Source organism: Amphiura filiformis, chromosome 2, assembly GCF_039555335.1.
Source record: "Amphiura filiformis chromosome 2, Afil_fr2py, whole genome shotgun sequence".
Classification (NCBI taxonomy): Eukaryota; Metazoa; Echinodermata; class Ophiuroidea; order Amphilepidida; family Amphiuridae; genus Amphiura; species Amphiura filiformis.
The window spans coordinates 91,780,169-91,802,486 of NC_092629.1; the positions used below are offsets into that span (position 1 = coordinate 91,780,169).

Here is a 22,318-nt window from a genome sequence, read left to right on the forward strand (position 1 = left end):
GTACGTTTGCCCTGTTCATTTTCTCTTTAGTAAGATCTAACAATAAAACACCCACAGCTATTGCAAACAAGGCATTCTTGTCATAAACCCTTGGAGTTCCTACTCACCCTTGCATGTACGTTTGCCCTGTTCATTTTCTCTTTAGTAAGATCTAACAATAAAATACCCACAGCTATTGCAAACAAGGCATTCTTGTCATAAACCCTTGGAGTTCTTACTCACCCTTGCATGTACGTTTGCCCTGTTCATTTTCTCTTTAGTAAGATCTAACAATAAAATACCCACAGCTATTGCAAACAAGGCATTCTTGTCATAAACCCTTGGAGTTCTTACTCACCCTTGCATGTACGTTTGCCCTGTTCATTTTCTCTTTAGTAAGATCTAACAATAAAATACCCACAGCTATTGCAAACAAGGCATTCTTGTCATAAACCCTTGGAGTTCTTACTCACCCTTGCATGTACGTTTGCCCTGTTCATTTTCTCTGTAGTAAGATCTAACAATAAAATACCCACAGCTATTGCATACAAGGCATTCTTGTCATAAACCCCTGGAGTTCTTACTCACCCTTGCATGTACGTTTGCCCTGTTCATTTTCTCTTTAGTAAGATCTAACAATAAAATACCCACAGCTATTGCAAACAAGGCATTCTTGTCATAAACCCTTGGAGTTCTTACTCACCCTTGCATGTACGTTTGCCCTGTTCATTTTCTCTGTAGTAAGATCTAACAATAAAATACCCACAGCTATTGCAAACAAGGCATTCTTGTCATAAACCCCTGGAGTTCTTACTCACCCTTGCATGTAGGTTTGCCCTGTTCATTTTCTCTTTAGTAAGATCTAACAATAAAATACCCACAGCTATTGCATACAAGGCATTCTTGTCATAAACCCCTGGAGTTCTTACTCACCCTTGCATGTACGTTTGCCCTGTTCATTTTCTCTTTAGTAAGATCTAACAATAAAATACCCACAGCTATTGCATACAAGGCATTCTTGTCATAAACCCCTGGAGTTCTTACTCACCCTTGCATGTACGTTTGCCCTGTTCATTTTCTCTTTAGTAAGATCTAACAATAAAATACCCACAGCTATTGCAAACAAGGCATTCTTGTCATAAACCCTTGGAGTTCCTACTCACCCTTGCATGTATGTTTGCCCTGTTCATTTTCTCTTTAGTAAGATCTAACAATAAAATACCCACAGCTATTGCAAACAAGGCATTCTTGTCATAAACCCTTGGAGTTCCTACTCACCCTTGCATGTATGTTTGCCCTGTTCATTTTCTCTTTGGTAAGATCTATCAATATAACACCAACAGCTATTGCAAACAAGGCATTCTTGCTGTAAAGCCTTGGAGTTCCTACTCACCCTTGCATGTACATACCCACGGCTATTGCAAACAAGGCATGTAAACCCTTGGAGTTCTTACTCACCCTTGCATGTACATTTGCCCTGTTCATTTTCTCTTTAGTAAGATCTAGCAATGTTACAGGTGGTTGACCTTCTTCTTTGCCAGGAATTGGATGCAGGTAATCACAGGCTTCAGCTGTATACAGACATTTCTTCACTGCTGTGTAAAACTGGAAGAAATATAACAATAAACTTGTATTGTGCTATATTAAACGAATCTTGTTTCTCTACAGCAGTAAAATAGCTCACCTTTTGGGTAGCTTTCTGTCTGCAAATCGCTAGACTTTCTTCAGCCCCAATTAACATGTGGGGGCGCTGTTGGATGTGCTATTGTGACTCAGCACCGTCATTGTATTGTATTGTATTGTACTATTCCAGATAAAAGATGCCCGCCCTCATAGAGGATGTTGGACATATTCTGAAGTGCTATGATCATTCACAGTTAATTTGAACAAAAATTTGGAAAAAACAAGAAAAAATTACAGTTTGTTATCCTCAAACCATTAACCAATGTTTACCTCTTTATCTACAATGTATCACATAATTATTTAAATGCATCTATAATATGTGGTAATGTACGTGAAGAGGTAAACATTAGTTAATGGTTTGCATATTATTAAGGATAACAAATCTGTAACTTTTTCCCAAATTATTATAAATGCATAGGAAAACCAATGCATCTATAATATGTGGTAATGTACATGAAGAGGTAAACATTAGTTAATGGTTTGCATATTATTAAGGATAACAAATCTGTAACTCTTTCCAAAATTGTTTTTCAAATTAATAGTGTGAATGATCCTAGCACTTCAGAATATAGGTCCAAAGTCACCAAAAACTTTGAAAAAACTTTTTTGTACCGATATCGGATCGGACATTGGCTGATATTACAACATGGATATTGGATCGGTAGACAAATGCCATATCAGTTTAAAGCCCTAGTTTTCACATTGTTGTATGTTGTGGTCTATTTTAGTATCAGTGATTCTTGGAGCTCATGATGTATTCATACACACACACCCCCACTAACATGCATATCTTGTGAACTAGGCACCATCTCTTCACATGATATGTCATGGTCTATCAGTAATTCTTGCAGCTCATGATGTAATATGTAATACACACACCCACACCCCCCACACTGACCTGCATATCTTGTGAACTAGGCACCATCTCTTCACATGATATGTCATGGTCTATCAGTAATTCTTGCAGCTCATGATGTAATATGTAATACACACACCCACACTGACCTGCATATCTTGTGAACTAGGCACCATCTCTTCATCACATGATATGTCATGGTCTATCAGTAATTCTTGCAGCTCATGATGTAATATGTGATACACACACCCCCACACCCCACACTGACCTGCATATCTTGTGAACTAGGCACCATCTCTTCACATGATATGTCATGGTCTATCAGTAATTCTTGCAACTCATGATGTAATATGTGATACACCCACACTGACCTGCATATCTTGTGAACTAGGCACCATCTCTTCACATGATATGTCATGGTCTATCAGTAATTCTTGCAACTCATGATGTAATATGTGATACACACACCCCACACTGACCTGCATATCTTGTGAACTAGGCACCATCTCTTCACATGATATGTCATGGTCTATCAGTAATTCTTGCAGCTCATGATGTAATATGTGACACACACACCCACACTGACCTGCATATCTTGTGAACTAGACACCATCTCTTCACATATGTCATGGTCTATCAGTAATTCTTGCAGCTCATGATGTAATATGTGATACACACACTCACACTGACCTGCATATCTTGTGAACTAGGCACCATCTCTTCACATGATATGTCATGGTCTATCAGTAATTCTTGGAGCTCATGGTGTAATATGTGAAACACACACCCCCACACCCCACACTGACATGCATATCTTGTGAACTAGGCACCATCTCTTCACATGAAATGTCATGATCTATCAGTAATTCTCACAGCTCATGATGTAATATGTGATACACACACCCACACTGACATGCATATCTTGTGAACTAGGCACCATCTCTTCACATGAAATGTCATGATCTATCAGTAATTCTCACAGCTCATGATGTAATATGTGATACACACACCCACACTGACATGCATATCTTGTGAACTAGGCACCATCTCTTCACTTGATATGTCATGGTCTATCAGTAATTCTCACAGCTCATGATGTAATATGTGATACACACACCCACACACCCCACACTGACCTGCATATCTTGTGAACTAGGCACCATCTCTTCACATGATATGTCATGGTCTATCAGTAATTCATGCAGCTCATGATGTAATATGTGATACTGGAAGTAATCTGCTTTGTCTTTTCTCATTGCTTCTTCAGCCTGGAATTCAATCAATCAATCAATCAATCAATCAACATCAGTCATCAATCAACAGAAATATTTTTTGCCAACAGAAGTTGCAAATTGCTGATTTTCAAAATTTTCAATGCACCTTATTAACTCAATTTTAAAGTAAACAGCCAGATTGGGACAACATGAACCTTATTTCCTCACCAAGCACCAGCAGTGCACACAAAGTTGTACTCTTTACACTTCAGAACTTTCCTGCAATCTTTTTGGTTCTTACCCGTGTGATATGACATGATACAACACAGGTCAGCACGTGTGCCAAGGGCTTAGGCAGCCAGCCATGTAGGGAGTGTTTTACACACCCAAATTTGTAAATACACACCCAGTTTTTGCCCACATGGCCTATACTTTGTACACAAATCTTAAATTTATACACCCAGGTTTTTGAATTTACACACCCAAACCTTCAGATCCTGTCTTAGACCCTGACGTGTGCATTGACGCGATACGCATACTCACTATTTGAACCAATCGATCGGAGGCGCATATAGCAACAATGGTGACTGTTCGATTTTAAGCCCTACATGTAGGTAATTCCTTGTAAAATGTAGCATTTAATTTGATTAAATGTTGTAATACTTGTATGATATGATATGATTTTATTAACCTGCACAACATCGCGGCCAAACGGCCGAATTGCATTATACAAGAGACAATAAACAAATATTATGAAAGAAATCAAATACACATAATTATAAAGCAAAAAAAAAAAAGCAACTTGGCATGGAAAAACAGCAGAGAGATGCAAAAGGGCACAATGGGAAGCCACCAGCACACAAGCTACTACTGCTTATTCAACAGATTAATGTCGTAGGGAATGGGGCTTTCAGCAAATCTGCTTGTGCGTGCACGCAATTTGGAGATATGGGCTGCATTTCTCAGCTGTCTTCCATGGACTTCACTTCTACTAGGAGGGAGCAACATGTTGGTACGCTCTGATTTAGCAAGCGATTGCGCGAACTTAAGTGAGTGTTGTTCCCTCCTGGCAGAGAGAGAGTCTAGCTTACAAACACTAACTGCATTATCATACGAAATATAATTAACACCCAAAATGATTCTACATGCCCTTTTTTGGACTCGCTCAAGTGTATTTGATTGTTTCACAGTGAGCGATGAATGCCAAATGGCATCAGAGTATTCCAACAGGGGACGTATGTAACCAACGTAAACTGTGGTCAGCTCCGAAACGTTGAAACCAAAACGTTTCAGAGAACGGAGCATGAAGAGGCGTTTGTTAGCACACTTGCACATGTGATCCACCTGGGCATCCCATTTAAGATCTTGCTGTATGAAGATGCCCAGGACTTTGGCAGATGAAACAAAAGAAAGCAATGAATGGCCTATCTTCAGAATGGGATGAGAAGGTGGGTTTCTCATGAAACAGATTTGAATGGCTTGACATTTGTCAGGGTTGAGTTTCAGGTGGTTACTTACAGACCAGTCCAGGAAGTCATCAAGATCAGACTGAAGGTTGCCTTTCTCACTACACGCACGGTTCTCAACGAATGTGAGATCGTCGACATATTTCCAGTAGTGAGAACTGCAACCTTCAGCAGCGTCGTTGATGACAGCCTGGAAAATGATGGGACCAAGTTTGGTACCTTTGCGGGACACCAGCACACATAAGGGGCATACTCAGATAAGGTTTGGTTATATCTCACACACTGAGTGCGATTATTGAGGAAACTGCAAACCCAAGGAACGATAGCCCCCCGGACCCCCAAAGCAATCAACTTTTCAACAGCTATATTGTGGTTTACCAGGTCAAATGCCTGGGAGAAGTCCGTGAGGACTACCGCTCCTACATTGTTGCGCTTTGTCTGAACCTTGGAAAAGTGTGTGCACAAGATTGATCAAGTAATGGGATGTTGATATACCACTGACATTCCCAAATTGATTAATATCTATGTATGGTTCAATATCATACACAATCCATTTTGCCACAAACCCTTCGGCAACCTTGGCAAAAATATCAGTAAGTGATATAGGCCTCATTTTATCAATGCTGGGTGGGTGTTGGTTTGGAATGGGGACAACAATGGCAGATTTCCACTGGTGTGGCACAATTCCCTCCTCAAAAGAACAATTCAACACATCTGTTAAAGGGCCACTCAGTTCATAAGCAAATTCCTTTATGATTTTGGGAGGAATTCCATCCGGGCCACTTGATTTAGAAGTTTTAACTCTCTTAAGCTTGCTATACACATCCCATGGATAAAGAACGGGGGCAGGTTTCACAGCGGGCAAGATGGTTGGAAGCTCAGAATGATCCAAGGGATTAACATGGGAGGACACGCTCACAAACTTGGAATTAATGGCATTAGCCATTGCCTTGTGGTTAGCCCTATCCACTCCTGGGATGTGCATGTCAAGATCAGAATTGCTGGAATTAAGCATACACTTGATTTGTTGATACCATTTACGAGGTTCAGTCTTTTGCAACTTTCTCACTCTGTTTGCATTATAATTCACTTTAGCTTTCTCAATTTCTCTCTTCACCTCATTACGCAACTGGCGCCATTTTGAGGTTTCATGAGCTTCAAATGCTGCTTGACGTTTTGATATGAGTTTCTTTATACGTGGAGTGATCCACGGTTTATCAGTCTGATGAATTTTGAGTAATTTAGTAGGAAAGTAAAGTTCCATACCCTTGTTTTAACACAGAATACATAGCATCCATTTTATTTTGAGTACCATTGCATCCGTGGACCTCACTCCAACTCTGATCCTGAATCCATCTACCAAATGCTCTGATATTATCATCACGAAAAGGCCGTGTAATCCTGGACTTAACTGTGTTCTTAGCAGTGGTGTTTTTAGGCTTCCATAGAACACATGCATGGTCACTTTTACCAATTGATGAGAGAGCAAATGGTGGTAAATAATGGGTTTGGATATTAGTTAGAATGAGATCCAGGGTTGCCTGGCCTCAGTAGGAAATGTAATTATCTGATTAAGATCATTGCCACGAGTTATAGCATTAATGTTCATTCGGTTGAAATCACCAGAAATACAGAACCCCATTTCAGGATAACGAGTGCGAAGATGGTCAGTCGTTTCAATAACGTGCTTCTCGAGAACAGGTTGGAAAGGGGAATCAGTTACTATGTAAACGCAACAGAAAGTTATAGCAGATATTCCTCTTGGTAATCGGTGAGGCCTAACTTCAACCCACAAACATTCCAGCTCGTCCGGTACCTGAATGTCAAGCATTTTGAGGGGATCTCGTTCTTAACATAGATGGCCACACCACCACCCCGCAAGCTTCTCTACTTTGGGAGTACAAGGAGTAACCCGAGATGTTTACTTGGCATGGGGATAGTTCAGGGTGAACCAGGATTCACTAATGATACCAATATCAATCTGTTCTTGGCGCCAGATAATATCAACTTCATCCATCTTATTAACTATAGATTGAGGGTTAGTCATATATACTGTTGGTAATTGAGAGGTAACATTTTTGGGAAGGTTAGGCCGTCTTTTTTTCCCACCACGTTTACCCCGGTAACGCCAACGTTTCCTTTCAGACTTTTTGTGTCCAATAAGAGGAATATCATGATGGTGGATTATGCAGGGTTGACGGAGCAGATTGAGAGAATCTAGATGTTGGCAAGTTTCTGCTGATAGTGGACATGTAGTATATTCAGTACATAAACCATGTAAAAATATAGCTGAATACTGAATGCATTTGAAAGCCAATGACATGGATGACTGAGATGAGTTGAAAGAATGATGATCACTTTCCATACTTGAAGAGTACTTGAGTAGATTGGGAACAATCTCATGAGTAGATCCAGTCAATAAGTTGAGAGGTACTTGAAACCCGTGGTCAGTGCACAGGAGATGTGTAGGCCAGTAATATTTTTATTTGAATTGAAACGTTTAAGAATGAGAATAAAGGTATTGTTTTTAGCCACTGTCGTGCATCTATCTTCTCGAATAACAAGGAAGACATCATTATTTTTGGCGTACATGTATAACTGTGTTATATGAGATGATACATGCACTGCAGTGGTTAAAAACAATACAATACCTTCATTCTCTAATTGTCGATTCCCCCTGGCTACACTGCTTTTAGCTGGCAGATTTACCTGTTGTTTTTCAGCTTGCATCTGTGTGCTGATTCCATCCTCAGTGACGTGTTGTGACAACGATGTCAACAATTTCACCATCTCTGGGTATCTCTCTGTGTCTTTAGCAGTTAAATGCACTGGCACACTCATGTTGACTGGAATTAAAAATGAACAATATAATTAATTATGTTGATATTTCTGTGTCTTTAGAAGTTAATTAGTGTACCAGAGCTGCCAACATTGGAATATATGTAAATGCAGAAGATTTCTGCAAAGTGTCAAAATTAAAGCTTAGACAGTGGCCCTTGTGTGGGATCGGCACCCTCGAAAGCTCCTGGATGTTAGCTTTTTGAGACCCTTAATAGTTTAGGGATGTGGTGTGCGTGAGGGTCTCAAGGTTTTTCTGGGAACCCATGCTAAATCCCCGGGTTCATGGAGGTAACCCCTTCCGGGAGTAGTTTTAAGCATAAATATTCAATCCCCCAGCGGAACCAGAGCATACCCCTACTGGGCCAGATTTCTATAAAAACATTCCACTAACAGGACTAGTGTTCGCCGGGAGTTTTGATGAAAGTCCCCCTCCCCCATAAGACCAAGTGCACAAATATGACAATTATTGTACCAGGAATGACTTTGGGAAGTCAAAAAGTCACAATTTGTTCTATTTTGTTTAATCAAAGATTTCAAAAAATAAGATATTTGGGCATGGAATCAGAAATTTTGATACCCCTTTGGAGAACTTTGAATTTCATATCTCTAGTGGGACAAGAAGACTTTTGGAATATGATATCCCTAGAGAGAGTCATTTTTGGATTTGATATCCCTAGTGGGAGTCTCGATACTAGTGCTCTAGTAGCCTCGCTAAAAACTGGATTTGAGCATGGTTACCCGGCCAGAATCAAAGACCTCCGGGTGTGTGAGAGGTGTGAAATTGGGGGGGGGGGGTTGATGCATATGTAGGTAGGAAAAATATTTTATTTTGAAAATTTTTTTTGATCCATGATGCAATCTATTATAACCCTCTAACCCACCCCAACCTACGGCATGTATAACTATACAAACCCACCCAACCTTTAACCTAACCCAAAACCATTGCCCTTATCCCCTTAATAAGAGGGGAGAAATTAATTTCACCTTGAAAACAGGATATTTAATTTTGTATGTTTTTAAATGCATGAATCTGTTAATTATGTTTTAATTACTTTATTTTGCCTCATTTCATCGAATTTGCTATTTTTATTGCTAAATAAATCAAAGATAAACCTTTAAAAGAATTTTGGAAATTTCAATAAAAAATTCTAAAATTATGAAAATACAAAAAAAAATACATTCGAGTGCACAAGTTTTTTTCTACTGGGTAAGAATTTTTATCTTGCATACAACAGTTTCTTTCTTGCCGGTTAGAAATTTGAAAAATAAGTCATCATATACAAAATTCATGCATGGGCCTATTTATCAAATGTCTCTAACCTGCAAGGAAAAAGCTGTTGAATGAAAGAAAAAATTCTTATCCAGAAAAAAAAAACCTGTGCACTCGAATGTATTTTCTTTGTATCTTCAGAATTTTAGTGTTTTTTTTAAATTTCCAAAATTATGTGAAAGGTTTCTCCTTAACATAATTAGCCATTAAAATAGCCATTTTGATGAGATGAGGCTAAATAAGGTACCGGTAATTGAAACTTTATTGACATATATTTATGCATTTAATAATTTCACTAAATGTCAGTCCGATTTTAGGTGAAATCAATTCCCTCTTTGGGGTTGGGCAAGGGTGTTATGAGGTTAGTTGGGCTTGGGTGAGTTTGCATAGTTATAGTAAGACTTGGGGGAAAGGGTTATTTATAGTTTGTGTAAGGTCAGAAAAAACATTAAAACAAAATAAAATTTGAAATTTGAAAAAGAATAAAATATATAGGTCTGATCTTTTAAAAAAATTGGATAAAATTACTTGAGTCGGCAGGGTTTTACACGGTCGGTCAGGATACCGGAAACCAAACTTTATTTTTATTAGGCCTTATAATCCCTCTTATAATTCCAGTGAGTACAGTGGGAGAATGTGCTTCCTTTACCGCCTTGTGATGGGTAAAAAATTGGGTATGGCTATGGGCGTAGCATGCATGCATTGCATGTTCAAAACGTCAACACGTAATCGACCAATTCGAATCAGCCAATCAGAAGTTCAGAACCTCACTTCCGTGTTTAAGCTCTGCACGCTCTCAAAATGTAAAGAAGTGCCGTTCTTCTTTGACAGAAACTGTAAAGCTGAATTTATATTGATCGCCGAACAATTGCGATGAAACCAGGGCCATTCCGACCATTAGGCCAGGTAAGGCGGTCGCTTAGGGCGGCAAACACAAAGGCGCATAAAAAAAAAAAAAGGCGGAAAAGAAAATCGGGAAAGGAGAAAGAAAAGGGCAGAAAAAAAGAGCGGATAAAAAGAAAAAATGAGAGGAAAAATAAAACGGGAGCGAAAAGAGAAACAGAAAACACTGGGCGGAAAACGAAAAGGAGGACCTGAGAAAAAGAAAAGAAACGGGGCAGAGAAAAGGTAAGAAGACACGGGGCGGAGAAAAAGAAAGAAGAAATGTGACAGAGAAAAAGAAAGAAGAAACTGTGTCCGGTCCCTCCAAAATACTAAGTGCCGAAGAAGAACAAAAAGTGGGATAAAAAAGTACAAGCGTGGATTCAGGGGTGGGGCGCCCCCCTTCCGCGCCCAAAAAAACTTCAACATCGATCCATGCATGCTTTACTTGCGAATCTTGGGACTATAAAGTGTCAGTGTAACATTTTTTTGTTTTAAAAAGATATGATATATAATGGATTAATGATGCACCAAATGGCTTCAATTGGATTTGCAAAATTTCCAAACTTCTCAGGGGGAACATACCCCTCAGACACCCCCTGTGTAAACAACTGCCCGTTTTCGCTTCTGTATTTCACACCCAGCACTTGATGTTTAAACCAATAATTTATACAATAACAGTTAGCTAACAGTCAAAAAGGTGGCTTCAATTGGCCTGTCATTTTGATTTTTCGAATATTTTATTTTTTCGGCTTTTTCAAACTCAAATTTTACACAATAATAGTGACAAAATGGTTCACCAATGGCTTCAATTAGGTCTTCATTTTGCAAAAGTTTCTCAGTTGGGGGGGGGGGGGCACTTCTCCCTCAGACACCCACTGTGCGGCGCAACTTTATGGGTACATAATCAAGCAATAATTAATACAATAAAAGTCAAAACTTGTCCACGCATGGCTTCAACTGGGCCGGCTTTTCGCTAATTTTAGGCTTTTTCAAACTAAAATTTTACACAACAATAGTGACAAAATGGTCCACCAAATGGCTTCAATTGGGTCTTCATTTTCCAAAAGTGTCCTGCGTCTAAACTATGCTATAGTCGAATTTTGATAAAAATATGTGACGTGTCATGTCAAAAGGAGACACTTTTGGGCAGGTTATCAATTTTGAGGTTTTTACATATATCTCAAATATAGAGATATTTTGCTCCACAACACCGTTTTCCCCAATGAAATCGGACATTCCTAAGCGAAGATATTGAGTTCGTAAGTTGTGGCATTATAAAATTGACAATTGAGATATCGGCATTTAAAAATATTATTGACAATGTTGAGAGTGGGAATTACCTTGAAAAATGTCTCAAAAAATACAAGATACCAGATATATTCCGGCCTAAAACTATCAGACAATATTTTTAACATTAATAACATCACAAATTCGCAACAAACCCAAATTGTGAAAAAAATCACCCCGGCAGATTTTTGGCTATTTCTCCATTTACGATCCTGCCCAAAAGTGTCTCCTTTTGACATGACACGTCACATATGGTCGCATGTCACGAGGTGGTCCATTTTGTGTTACATGGTCAAAATGGTCAAAAAATTTTTTTTTTAATATGTTATAGATATTGTAAAACTGCAACATCTCATACCATTTTTACCTCAAAAATGTTTATCGTTTTGGCGTAATTGCCTAATTAATAACTAATTAGCCCATAGGCCGCAATGTAAATCAAAATTTTCAAATGCGTTTTTCTCAAATTGGACCTTATTCACATAAAATACCCCACAACAAATATCTGAAGTTGGATTTTGTCCAATGTGCTAGGATATGTTCACAACATAGTGATGCATCAGTCTCACCCTTCAAAAAAAAATTATGTAATCGCATTCACGATATACAGGGTGTGCCAAAAAAAGTTGATATTTTTAAATTAAAATTTAATTAATCATTCATATTTTCCCAACACTACTTCCTACCATTTTTATAATGCAAAAATTAGTTTCCTTGTGCAATTTCCTTTCAGAAAATACATACATTTATCATGATAGAGTGAATATTAAAGGAGATATGGACCTTTGCATTTTTTGCACGTGATTGCATTGACTTCTGTGCATTTAGAGGCAACCCGTGGTACAAAATGTAATGAGAAACTAATATGGAATATGAAATTGATCAATTTTGAAGTCAATCTTGTTTCTTTGAGTAATTGGCTCTAAAATGAGACATTAAAAAGCTCAATATGACAAGGAGTTATGAAGACACAATAATTTATTCAAACCAACACTATGGAAATCTTACATTTTCCTATGCTAATACATTACTCCTGACCCACCTGCTCCTGACCCACCTGCTCCTCCACCCCGTCAATTTTCAATTCCAGCTGATGCCATTTATTTAGTTTGACTCACTTTTCAGTACTAGTTTACACAGTTTTAGCCCTGTTCTTTAGCTTTAAAATGAGACCCAAAGTAGCTCAATAGGACAAGGGGTTGGTTCACTATGACATTTTTCATTCGCCTACATTCGAAAAATTGTAACACCTCCACCTTTTTTGGGGTACCAACTTGTGACATGCGACCATATGTTATTATTATTATTTAATCATGATGAACGCATTCCGTTGACCTCAAAATTATACTGATGTTTATTAAACCTGTTAAAATTAAAGTGTTCAATAGTAAAATTGTCACAAAGAGTTTATATAATTAGATGATTAGTGACAATAAAAGTTATCGAATTCAACATATCTTGCATAATTATAATGGCTCACTTCAATACTCAACAATTCTGATTTTGGAATCTACCAGTTTATTGATCGCGAAAGCCCGCGAGTAAAAAATCTTGGGAAGCTAAACAGAGGGGGTATGGTGACTGAAAATATCAGAAAATCTATCAATTGCGCACAAATTAATACAAATCAGCGTTTTATGCTTTTAAAGTAGTATTACTACACCTTCAATTTTGTGCCTATTTTTGCATTTTTTCAAAAATTTTAGCGCATTGGTGACAAGTAAGATATGTACATTATAGGGGCAAGGACTACAACTATTGCACTAGAAATTTTTTTTCAGCACAGACAACAGTTGTGGAGTTACAGTCAAAAATGAGGGAAAACCAATATTTGATCAATAAATCAATAACTACTTGCCTTGAGTTGCTGAATTTTCAGTGCAATAGTTGTAGTCCTTGCCCCGATATATACATGTCTTACTTGTCACCACCGCGCTATAATTTTTGAGAAAAATGCAAAAATAGGCACAAAATTGGCCAGGGGTGTAGTACCCCCTTAAATGTAGGCCTAATAGCCAGAGTATGCAAAATGGGCAAGTGGACTACGAAGAAGTCTCCCTGCGCGCAGCACGCGCTTGGCGACACGAGGGGGATGTCTCACCATTTTTACACATTATATTTTTTTCTCGAATTGTCCCCCTTGACTGCTTTAGCCGCCACTGAAAAAATACAGGATTACAGGAAAGAAAGAAAACGATCGTGGGCAGTATACAAATAGGACAAAACTGATGAGTTTTTGAGGGGGTAACCCCCTTAATACTTTTTTGGTGTAGGCCTACTTTGGTGGGGCGGCAGGGAGAGGCTTTGCCTAGGGCAGCAAAATCCCTAGGAACGGCCCTGGATGAAATGCTTTTGGAAAGCGATGGGCAATCGCCGAATTTTGCGATGCATCGCCCGTCGCTTTTGCATTTAGGCCTATACTTATCTCGGCGATAGCGATTGCAGGCGACAATTAAAATATGGGTATAATCAGAAATAATGGCACCAAAGTGTGACAAAAGTGTCAAAATTACAAACAGTGTTAGAGATATAATTGTTGTCTTATTGTAAGCAAAACACATAGATCTAAATTCAAGAAAAATAAAAAAATTACTTCAGTAATATTACTAAATATATTTTTTCAACTGGTTTATTGGCAAAAGTAGTCCAAAATCTTCAGAAACATAACACAAAAGACCCATGTCATTCCTTGTTTATTTTGACAAAATTATGCAAATATGTAATTCTTTGAGTTTTAATTAATTACTTAGACACTAAACTAAAATAGTCATGTAGAATTTTTCACATGGAAACAAAGTTTTGGGAAAAAAATTAAAATTTTCATTTGAACACCAAAAAAATTGAGGAAATCAGGAACAAAAGTTTTTATTTGTCAAAAGAAACATCTTAAATTATTTTCTGTTAAAAGTTTATATCATGCAATATGATGTGCAAAAACTGTGTTGAAGTTTTTAGCATCACACTGTTCTTCAAATTGATGTGAGTATCCATCAAAGTAGTGCTATTGTGTAACACTCCTGACACTATATAGTACCTGTATGGCCTGAAATATTTTATAAACTACATTTTCTAAAACAGTCTTTGTAATTTTTTGTTGACAACATCTATGGCCCTCTCAAAAAAGGCACAGAATTTGGGTGATTTACGTTCATTTTTGTTTTTCGAGCCCAGCTTGCATGTTTTTGTAACTGACACTTTGCTACAGTAACTGTATAGCCTCATATATAAATTTGCAAATCACATTTTCTAAAGTAGTTTTTGTAATTTGTTGGTGACACTATCAATGGCTATCTAAAAAAGGGGCAACAAATTGAATTACATTATTTAGTTCAATTTTATTGTTGAGCCTATATATACTTACAATTGATTGTCAGGAGTGTAACATTTTGGTCGAGCTATGAAAACCATGTTTTTACATATTTCTTGTATATGAAGGTCTTTACATCATGATTGCAGCAGTTTGGCTTCAGGAATATATTTTCAGGGCTAAAAGAACACCAACAGACTGGCAATTTCTTCAGAAATTTGAATTATTGCCAATTAATTAATTCTGTGTAACACTCCTGACATTGACTATTTAGATAGCTGTAGCAAACATGTTCAAGCAATGGCAAATATTTTTCTTGTTTTTGAGTTCCTATCCCAATGCACTAATAAAATAAAAAGTAATGTATGAATATTGCCAACTTGGTATATGAAAAATATCAAGTCGAATTCTGATGTAACACTCCTGACGAGACAGAATTTCTCTTTTCAACCCGCTCTAAAAAGAAAACGGTTTTGATATCATGCAAGTTTTATTTTTTCCAAGTTTATTTTTGACTTAACCCATATTCTAAATGCCTCAAAATACATTTTTAAAACATCAGTTGCTGTCAATAATTATTGCTTTGAATTAATTCATTAGCAAAAGTTAATAATCGAGAAAGGCAAATTAATTAGCAAAATAAGCGATATCGCTGGCTGCCAGGCTGGGAAGTTGAGATTTCTTCAACTTGCAAAAGCGATGTCGTTTTTGCCTCCGCGATTTGAATCGATTGATCAGCTTGACGCTCTGGAAATGTAAGTAAACACTGAGCATGCGTGAGAATCGCTTTTCTGCAAAAGCGATTAAAAAAAAAAAAAGTAAAGCTGAATTTATACTGCAATTGCGATAAAACGCTTTTGAATTTAAGCGATGGGCAATCACCGAATTTTCAGGCTTTGAATTTTAAGGTGAGCAAGTGCAACGCTCGCGGATGGCTCACCTTAAGTTGTTCATCCGAGTGTGATTTATAGCTCACCTTGTAAAATCTGCCAGAGCCTTAGCTTCTTCACAAGTGCGGTTTATAGCACACCTGATTGCTCACCTTGACATTTCAAGGAGTGCTATTAATTGCACACCTAGTATTTTCAAAACTCAATGCCTGAATTTTGCATCGCCCGTCACTTCGCATTTATACTTATCACGGCGATAGCGATTGCAGACGACAATTAAAATATTCTAAATGCCACAAAAAACATTTTTAACACATGATCAGTTGCTGTTAATAATTATTGTTTTGAATTAATTCATCACCAAAAAAAGTTAATAATCGAAAAAGGTAAATTAATTAAAGTAGGTGGGGATACGCATCCTGCACAAGAACAAATAAACACAATGGGGAACGATTGCTCGCTACAAGAGGAAACTGAATATATTTAATAAGAAAGAATGAACAGTTTAACCAACCCAAAGTGTTACAATTAAACATGACAACAAATAAACACAAAATCCCGACCGGCACACAACCCAACTTGAAAAAAAAGCAAGGGAATGTGCCGGCATGGGAATCGAACCCACTACCTTCCGATCTCTAGACGGACGCCTTATCCATTTTTTTTTCAAGTTGGGTTGTGTGCCGGTCGGGATTTTGTGTTTATTTGTTGTCATGTTTAATTGTAACACTTTGGGTTGGTTAAACTGTAAATTAATTAGCAAAATAATAGTTCCAGTTGGTTGTATGTGATTGGTTCACGAATCACGCATTCACATGTCAACAGTGGCGTAGCTGTCGAGGGGGCAGGGGGGCAATTGCCCCCCCTGGCAAAAATTGCCTGTTTGGGCCCCGGCCCCCTAGCGCTATTTGGGCCCCCCCCCCCTAGTTGAAGGAAAAAAGAGCAAAAAAAGAGAGAGAGAGAGGAAAAATGTGTTGCTTTTAGGGAGCTAGCGTCTATAATCCTTCTTTTTTTTTTTTTTTTTGCTCATTCACTTTTTCAAACGACCGGAAAAAAAATTGGGTCAACCAACCATACAGCCTACAGGCTTGCCCCCCTGGAAAAAATCCCAGCTACGCCACTGCATGTCAAGCAAGCGATATATATCGCTGGCGACGCTGCTCGCTGGGAAGTTGAGATTTCTTCAAAATGCAAAAGCGACGACCGACATCGTTTTTGCCTCAGCGATTTGAATCGATTGATCGGCTCGACGCTTTGGAAATGTAAGTAAATACTGAGCGTGCGTGAGAATCGCTTTTCTGCAAAAGCAAGCGATTGAGTATAAATTCAGCTTTAGTTGCATGGTTGCAATGGTTGTGTATTAAAACATGGACATCAATCATTATCATGACATGATAAAAGTCAATGATCAAGCATGCAAGTGTTACATGCATGACATCATCACCTCGCGCGCTTCCCAATAAACATAAACAGGGCCCATAAACAGTGCAAGTGATTTGCTTCAAATGACAAAGCTCAATTCAAAATTCACTGAACCGTGTCGATGTGTCCTATCCCGGCATGTGGTCTCGTCTCACCTTTGATAGCAACATTTTGAAATCTTCCTTCTGTGGAGGTCGCCATTTTGATTTTCCCACCACAATTTTTCTTATGAAAACTTTAGAAATGATAAATAAATGTGAAGTTATAAAATAACTTTGATCTCAAAACAAAATCTTAAAAATCTATATATTTAATATTTTAAGTAAACAAAAGGTATATTTTTTAGTTATTTTCTAAACTTATAATATTACTCAATTCTTATGTAACAAAATTGTGAACAAGGGCATAAATTATGTCATATCTTCTTGGCATTCATTAAACGAGCACTTTGTTCACCTATGTATTTTTACAGATGGTAAAGCTTGGTTAACTTATTGGATAACAACAAGTTTATTTCAACCATGGCGGCGAGTATACATGGAGTTCTGCCGGAAGACACAGCGCAAATGGTCAATGCTTGTCGTGTTTTGGTGGTCGGAGCTGGTGGAATAGGCTGCGAATTGTTAAAAAATCTTGTCTTGACGGGATTCCATGACATTGTTGTGGTTAGTATTCTTCTGGGTGTTTGGTATAGATGTAAGCTTACCTATTTCTCCTTGTGACCTGTCCTTCCTTGGCCCATATTTTAATGATATTATTTATTTATTCGTTATTTATTCAGGAAATTCCATCAATACAAATGTAGGTATGCTAGGTGAATTCAAATTTGCCATCAAACTGCATCATTTTATATATCAAATTAAAGCCCTTGAGTAAACAAAGCCAAAACTGAAAACCTTTTTTTCATAGCACTTTCCGTAGCAAGTTACATCTTGTCAAAGATTGACTTTCATCAAACAATGTCAAAAAGATTCAGCTAGCAAGTTCCAATACATTTTATACATCAGAAAAGCTACTATAGAACGTCTCAGGACCATAAATTTGTCTCTAATAACCAAAAAAATTAGGTAAACCAGGTAAAAAATAAGCGCCCACCCAAAATGACTTAGAAATAAGTTGCTAAGCGCCCGGCTGGGCGCTTATTAGAATGAATACGGTATAGGGTTGAAAGTGCATTTTATTTAGCAATAAAATGATACCACAAGCATGACAATAACCTCTTGCTTGACAGAGATATCATCATTTGTTTTGAGTCGACTTTGGCAAAATGTAACGCCGCTTACCTTTTTTAATTGGTGGTATAGATCAAGACACTACGACCACAGACAAAATAAAACAAACAAAAACCCATAATTTACAACAAAAAAAAACAATACGATCGTACCAAATCAGTATATAGGCCTAGTACTAGTAGGCTTCAAAACAGTACAAAATAAAGAAAAGGATAACCAAACCAAACCGAGCCAAAATAGAACTAGAACAATTTCAAGCAAAAAGCCATCTATAGGCCTATCCCAAACAAAGAACTTAATTTACCAAACAAAGAAAAGCATAAACAACAGTACACTAATTAAAGGAAAAAACTAAATTGAAAATATAACCAAAAATCCACTCAGATAAAGCTTTAATAAATCCAAACGAAGAAAAACAAATAAACATTAAACAACATAACAAATTCTAGCAAGAACCAAGAACAGCAACACAGCCAATTACAAAAAAAAAATAAAAAAATAACGAAATATAAAAGACGAATATTACAAATTACCCAATAAAGAATTAAAAAAACATGCAAAAGTCCAAAAGACTAAAAACGCACGTAGGCCTAATAAATTTTGATGCACTATATACTTTCCTTATTTCGGAAACGCAATACTGAGCTACTATTCTAATTGCCGCCATTATTATTCATTATTATAGCTCTCAACTTCAAATCACCACAGCACGATCATTAAAAACAATCATCATTGTATTGACACCAGGCTATTCTCAAGACTACACCAGGACGTGGTCACCAGGCTAATTCTCGTCCATTCAATGGGGGCGATTTAATGAATACATCATTGATAGTATGGTCTGAATACACACACATCCTGTGCGCATTGATCGTATACATCCACAATGCCGCTATATATCTAATTAGGGGCGAGATGGCACGTAGGCGAAATGGCATGTAGGCGAAATTGCGTGTAGGTGAAATGCATTGTGGGCGAAGTGTCCTGTATAACATAAAATTTTGCATGCACAGGCAAAATTCTACATGCACAGAGCCAAAGTTACATGCATTTGTGCATGTAAAACCCCTCTAAATCGAACCCTGCATGCATGATGATACAAAACAAAATGCAACAATAACTAGATGCCACAGTAAAGTGTTTTACCAAACACGAATATCTATGCCCGTGACCACACCTAACCCCCTTCCCCTATTCACAAACGAAAACTTGGTGAGCACCATGTGAAAGCACTTGTTTTAAGCTTTCATTTGATATACATGTAATGCTCATAACACTGAACTGGCCCACACTCTCTCTAATACCCTACCAAGCTTTCACTCTCTTTTATACCCCCATCAGACCACCACTCTCTCTAAAACACCACCAGACTGGACCACACTCTCTCTTATACCCCATCAGACCCCTCACTCTCTTATACTCCACCAGACCATCACTCTCTCTGAAACACCACAAGACTGGACCACACTCTCTCTAATACCCCACCAGACTCTTTTATACCCCCATCAGACCATCACTCTCTCTAAAACACCACCAGACTGGACCACACTCTCTTATACCCCATCAGACCCTCACTCTCTCTTATACTCCACCAGACCACCATCACTCTCATTGAAACACCACAAGGCTGGACCACACTCTCTCTAATACCCCACCAGACCCTCACTCTCTCTTGACTCCATCAGACACTCACTCGCTCTAATACATCACCAGACTGACCCATACTCTCTGTAATACGGTACCCCACCAAGCCTTCACTCTCTCTTATACTCCACTATACACACACTCTCTCTAAAACACCACCAGACTGGACCACACTCTCTCTAATACCCCACCAGAGCCTCACTCTCTCTTATACTCCACCAGAAGCTACCAGACACTCACTCGCTCTAAAACACCACCAGACTGGCATGCACTCTCTCTCTAATACCCTACCAAGCCTTCACTCTCTCGTATACCTAGGGCTGCTAAGAATACGCAATTGCGTTATTTGCGCCGCAATTTGCGTATTTTGGCTCAAATTGCGTTTTTTGACATTTTGAAAAAATCTAAAAATTTTTTTTTTTTTTTTTTTTTTTTTTTTTTTTGGCGATTTTAATTTTTTTCGCGGATTTGGAGAGTTCCTGGACCTAACACCAAGTGCTACCATCATTAAAAAAAAATTACAAAAAAAAAAAAAAAATTAAAAAAGATAAAAAAAAATTACAAGTTTGTATCCAAATGGGACCAATTTGTAACTTGTGTTCACTTCAAAATCTATCTAAGATATAGACTTGTGTACAAAACCAATGCATTTTTATATCTTCAATAGACTATGCAGTGAACACAAGTTACAAATCGGTCCTATTTGGATACAAACTTTTTTTTTTGTATCTTTTTTCCAATTTTTTCAAAATCAACCACAAATGATTGCAGTACCTCACTCTAGGTCAAGGGACTCTCTAAACCGCAAAATATTTTTTTAAACGCAATTTTTTATTATTTTTTTTTTTTTTATTTTCTTTATTTTTTTTTTTTTCAAATTGTTTTAAATGAGTAGCACTTGATGTTGCCCATTTGGCTTCAAAAAAATAATAATTATTCTAAGGACGTTTGTCACCAGTTATTTTTATAATTTTTTTTTTTTTTTTTTTTTAGATTTTGCGTTTTTGGTGGGAAATCGCGGATTTTTGCGTTTTTTGGAAAATCGGGGTACGTTTTTGGGCCTCCAAAATCGCGTATTTTTAGCAGGCCTACGTATACCCCATGAGACGCTCACTCTCTCTAAAACACCACCAGACTGGACCACGCTCTCTCTAATACCCCACCAGACCCTCGCTCTCTCTTATACACCACCAGACGCTCACTCGCTCTAAAACGCCACCAGACTGGCCCACACTCTCTGTAATACTCTACCAAGCCTTCACTCTCTCTTATACCCCATCAGACTCACTCTCTCTAAAACACCACAAGACTGGACCGCATTATTTCTAATACCCCACCCTTAACCAACCACACCGCTTATTTTATCATGACAACCTTTTGAGGTGGTCCAATGAACCAAAATCAAAATGCCTACACATTTGTCAAGTGATCAGGTTCCTTGATGTACGATTCAGACCTTTATCATTGCAAACACAGGTAGCTAACAAAATACTACTATGGTCGTACCTATTTTGCTTTTTAAAGCCTTTAGACTGTGACCTCTGGGGATGCGGCTAGCATAGAATACATCAAGGGTCATGGTTCATCATTTTACCAAGTATGAACCCTGAGGGCGCTGTAGTTCTTGAGCTAGAGCCGTTTGAAATTGTACACATATTGCTCACTGTAGCCCATGACATTTGACCTCTGGGGTCGATGTTACTGCAGAAAATATCTAAGGGTCATGGGCCATCATTGTGCCAAGTATGAACCCTGAGGGCGCTATAGTTCATGAGCATAAGCTGTTTTAAAAATTTACACATTTCTCCCTGTAGCCTATGACCTTTGACCTCTGGGGTCGTGGCTACCATAGGATACATTTAGGGGTCATGGGTCATCATTATACTAAGTATGAACCCTGAGGGCGCTATAGTTCTTGAGTTAGAGCTGTTTGAAATTTTACACATATTGCCCCCTGTAGCCCATGACCTTTGACCTCTGGGGTTATGGGTACCCTAGGAAATTTTTAGGCGTCATGGGCCATCATTGTACCAAGTATGGGCCCCGAGGCTACTTTAGTTCCTGAGCTAGAGGCGTGCAAAGGAAGCGTGAGAAGAAGGAGGAGAAGGAGCAGGCAAAGGAGAAAACTAAACAGAACAAATACAATATCTATGCCCCGTTGCACGGGCATAGATAATGAGCTCAAAATATAAATACAAAACTTACAGACCAATTGCATTTTTGAATCCACCCAAACTCATTGAATTAAAATTGATACGAAGATTTGGAGGAAGATTGTTCCAAGCAACTGAAGATCTGTAAAGGAAAGTTTTCTTTCCACAACCAAACTGTTTTGAGACTGA

The 22,318-nt window shown here is 38.0% G+C and overlaps 2 protein-coding genes across 2 annotated transcripts in view; one reads left to right on the forward strand and one right to left on the reverse strand.

Moving 5' to 3' along the window:
• LOC140146826 (HAUS augmin-like complex subunit 4) overlaps positions 1–17,320 on the reverse strand; it is a 77,452-nt gene extending 60,132 nt beyond the window's left edge. The window contains exons 1-4 of the mRNA XM_072168705.1: positions 17,256–17,320; positions 7,908–8,044; positions 3,655–3,786; positions 1,438–1,584 (exon numbers count right to left, since the gene is read on the reverse strand). Of these exons, the coding sequence (XP_072024806.1) occupies positions 1,438–1,584; positions 3,655–3,786; positions 7,908–8,044; positions 17,256–17,301 (462 nt within the window). The 5' untranslated portion in view covers positions 17,302–17,320. The remainder of the gene's footprint in view (positions 1–1,437; positions 1,585–3,654; positions 3,787–7,907; positions 8,045–17,255) is intronic.
• A 271-nt stretch (positions 17,321–17,591) lies between these two features.
• LOC140146827 (SUMO-activating enzyme subunit 2-like) overlaps positions 17,592–22,318 on the forward strand; it is a 40,654-nt gene continuing 35,927 nt past the window's right edge. Inside the window, exon 1 of the mRNA XM_072168706.1 lies at positions 17,592–17,765. Within this exon, the coding sequence (XP_072024807.1) occupies positions 17,622–17,765 (144 nt within the window). The 5' untranslated portion in view covers positions 17,592–17,621. The remainder of the gene's footprint in view (positions 17,766–22,318) is intronic.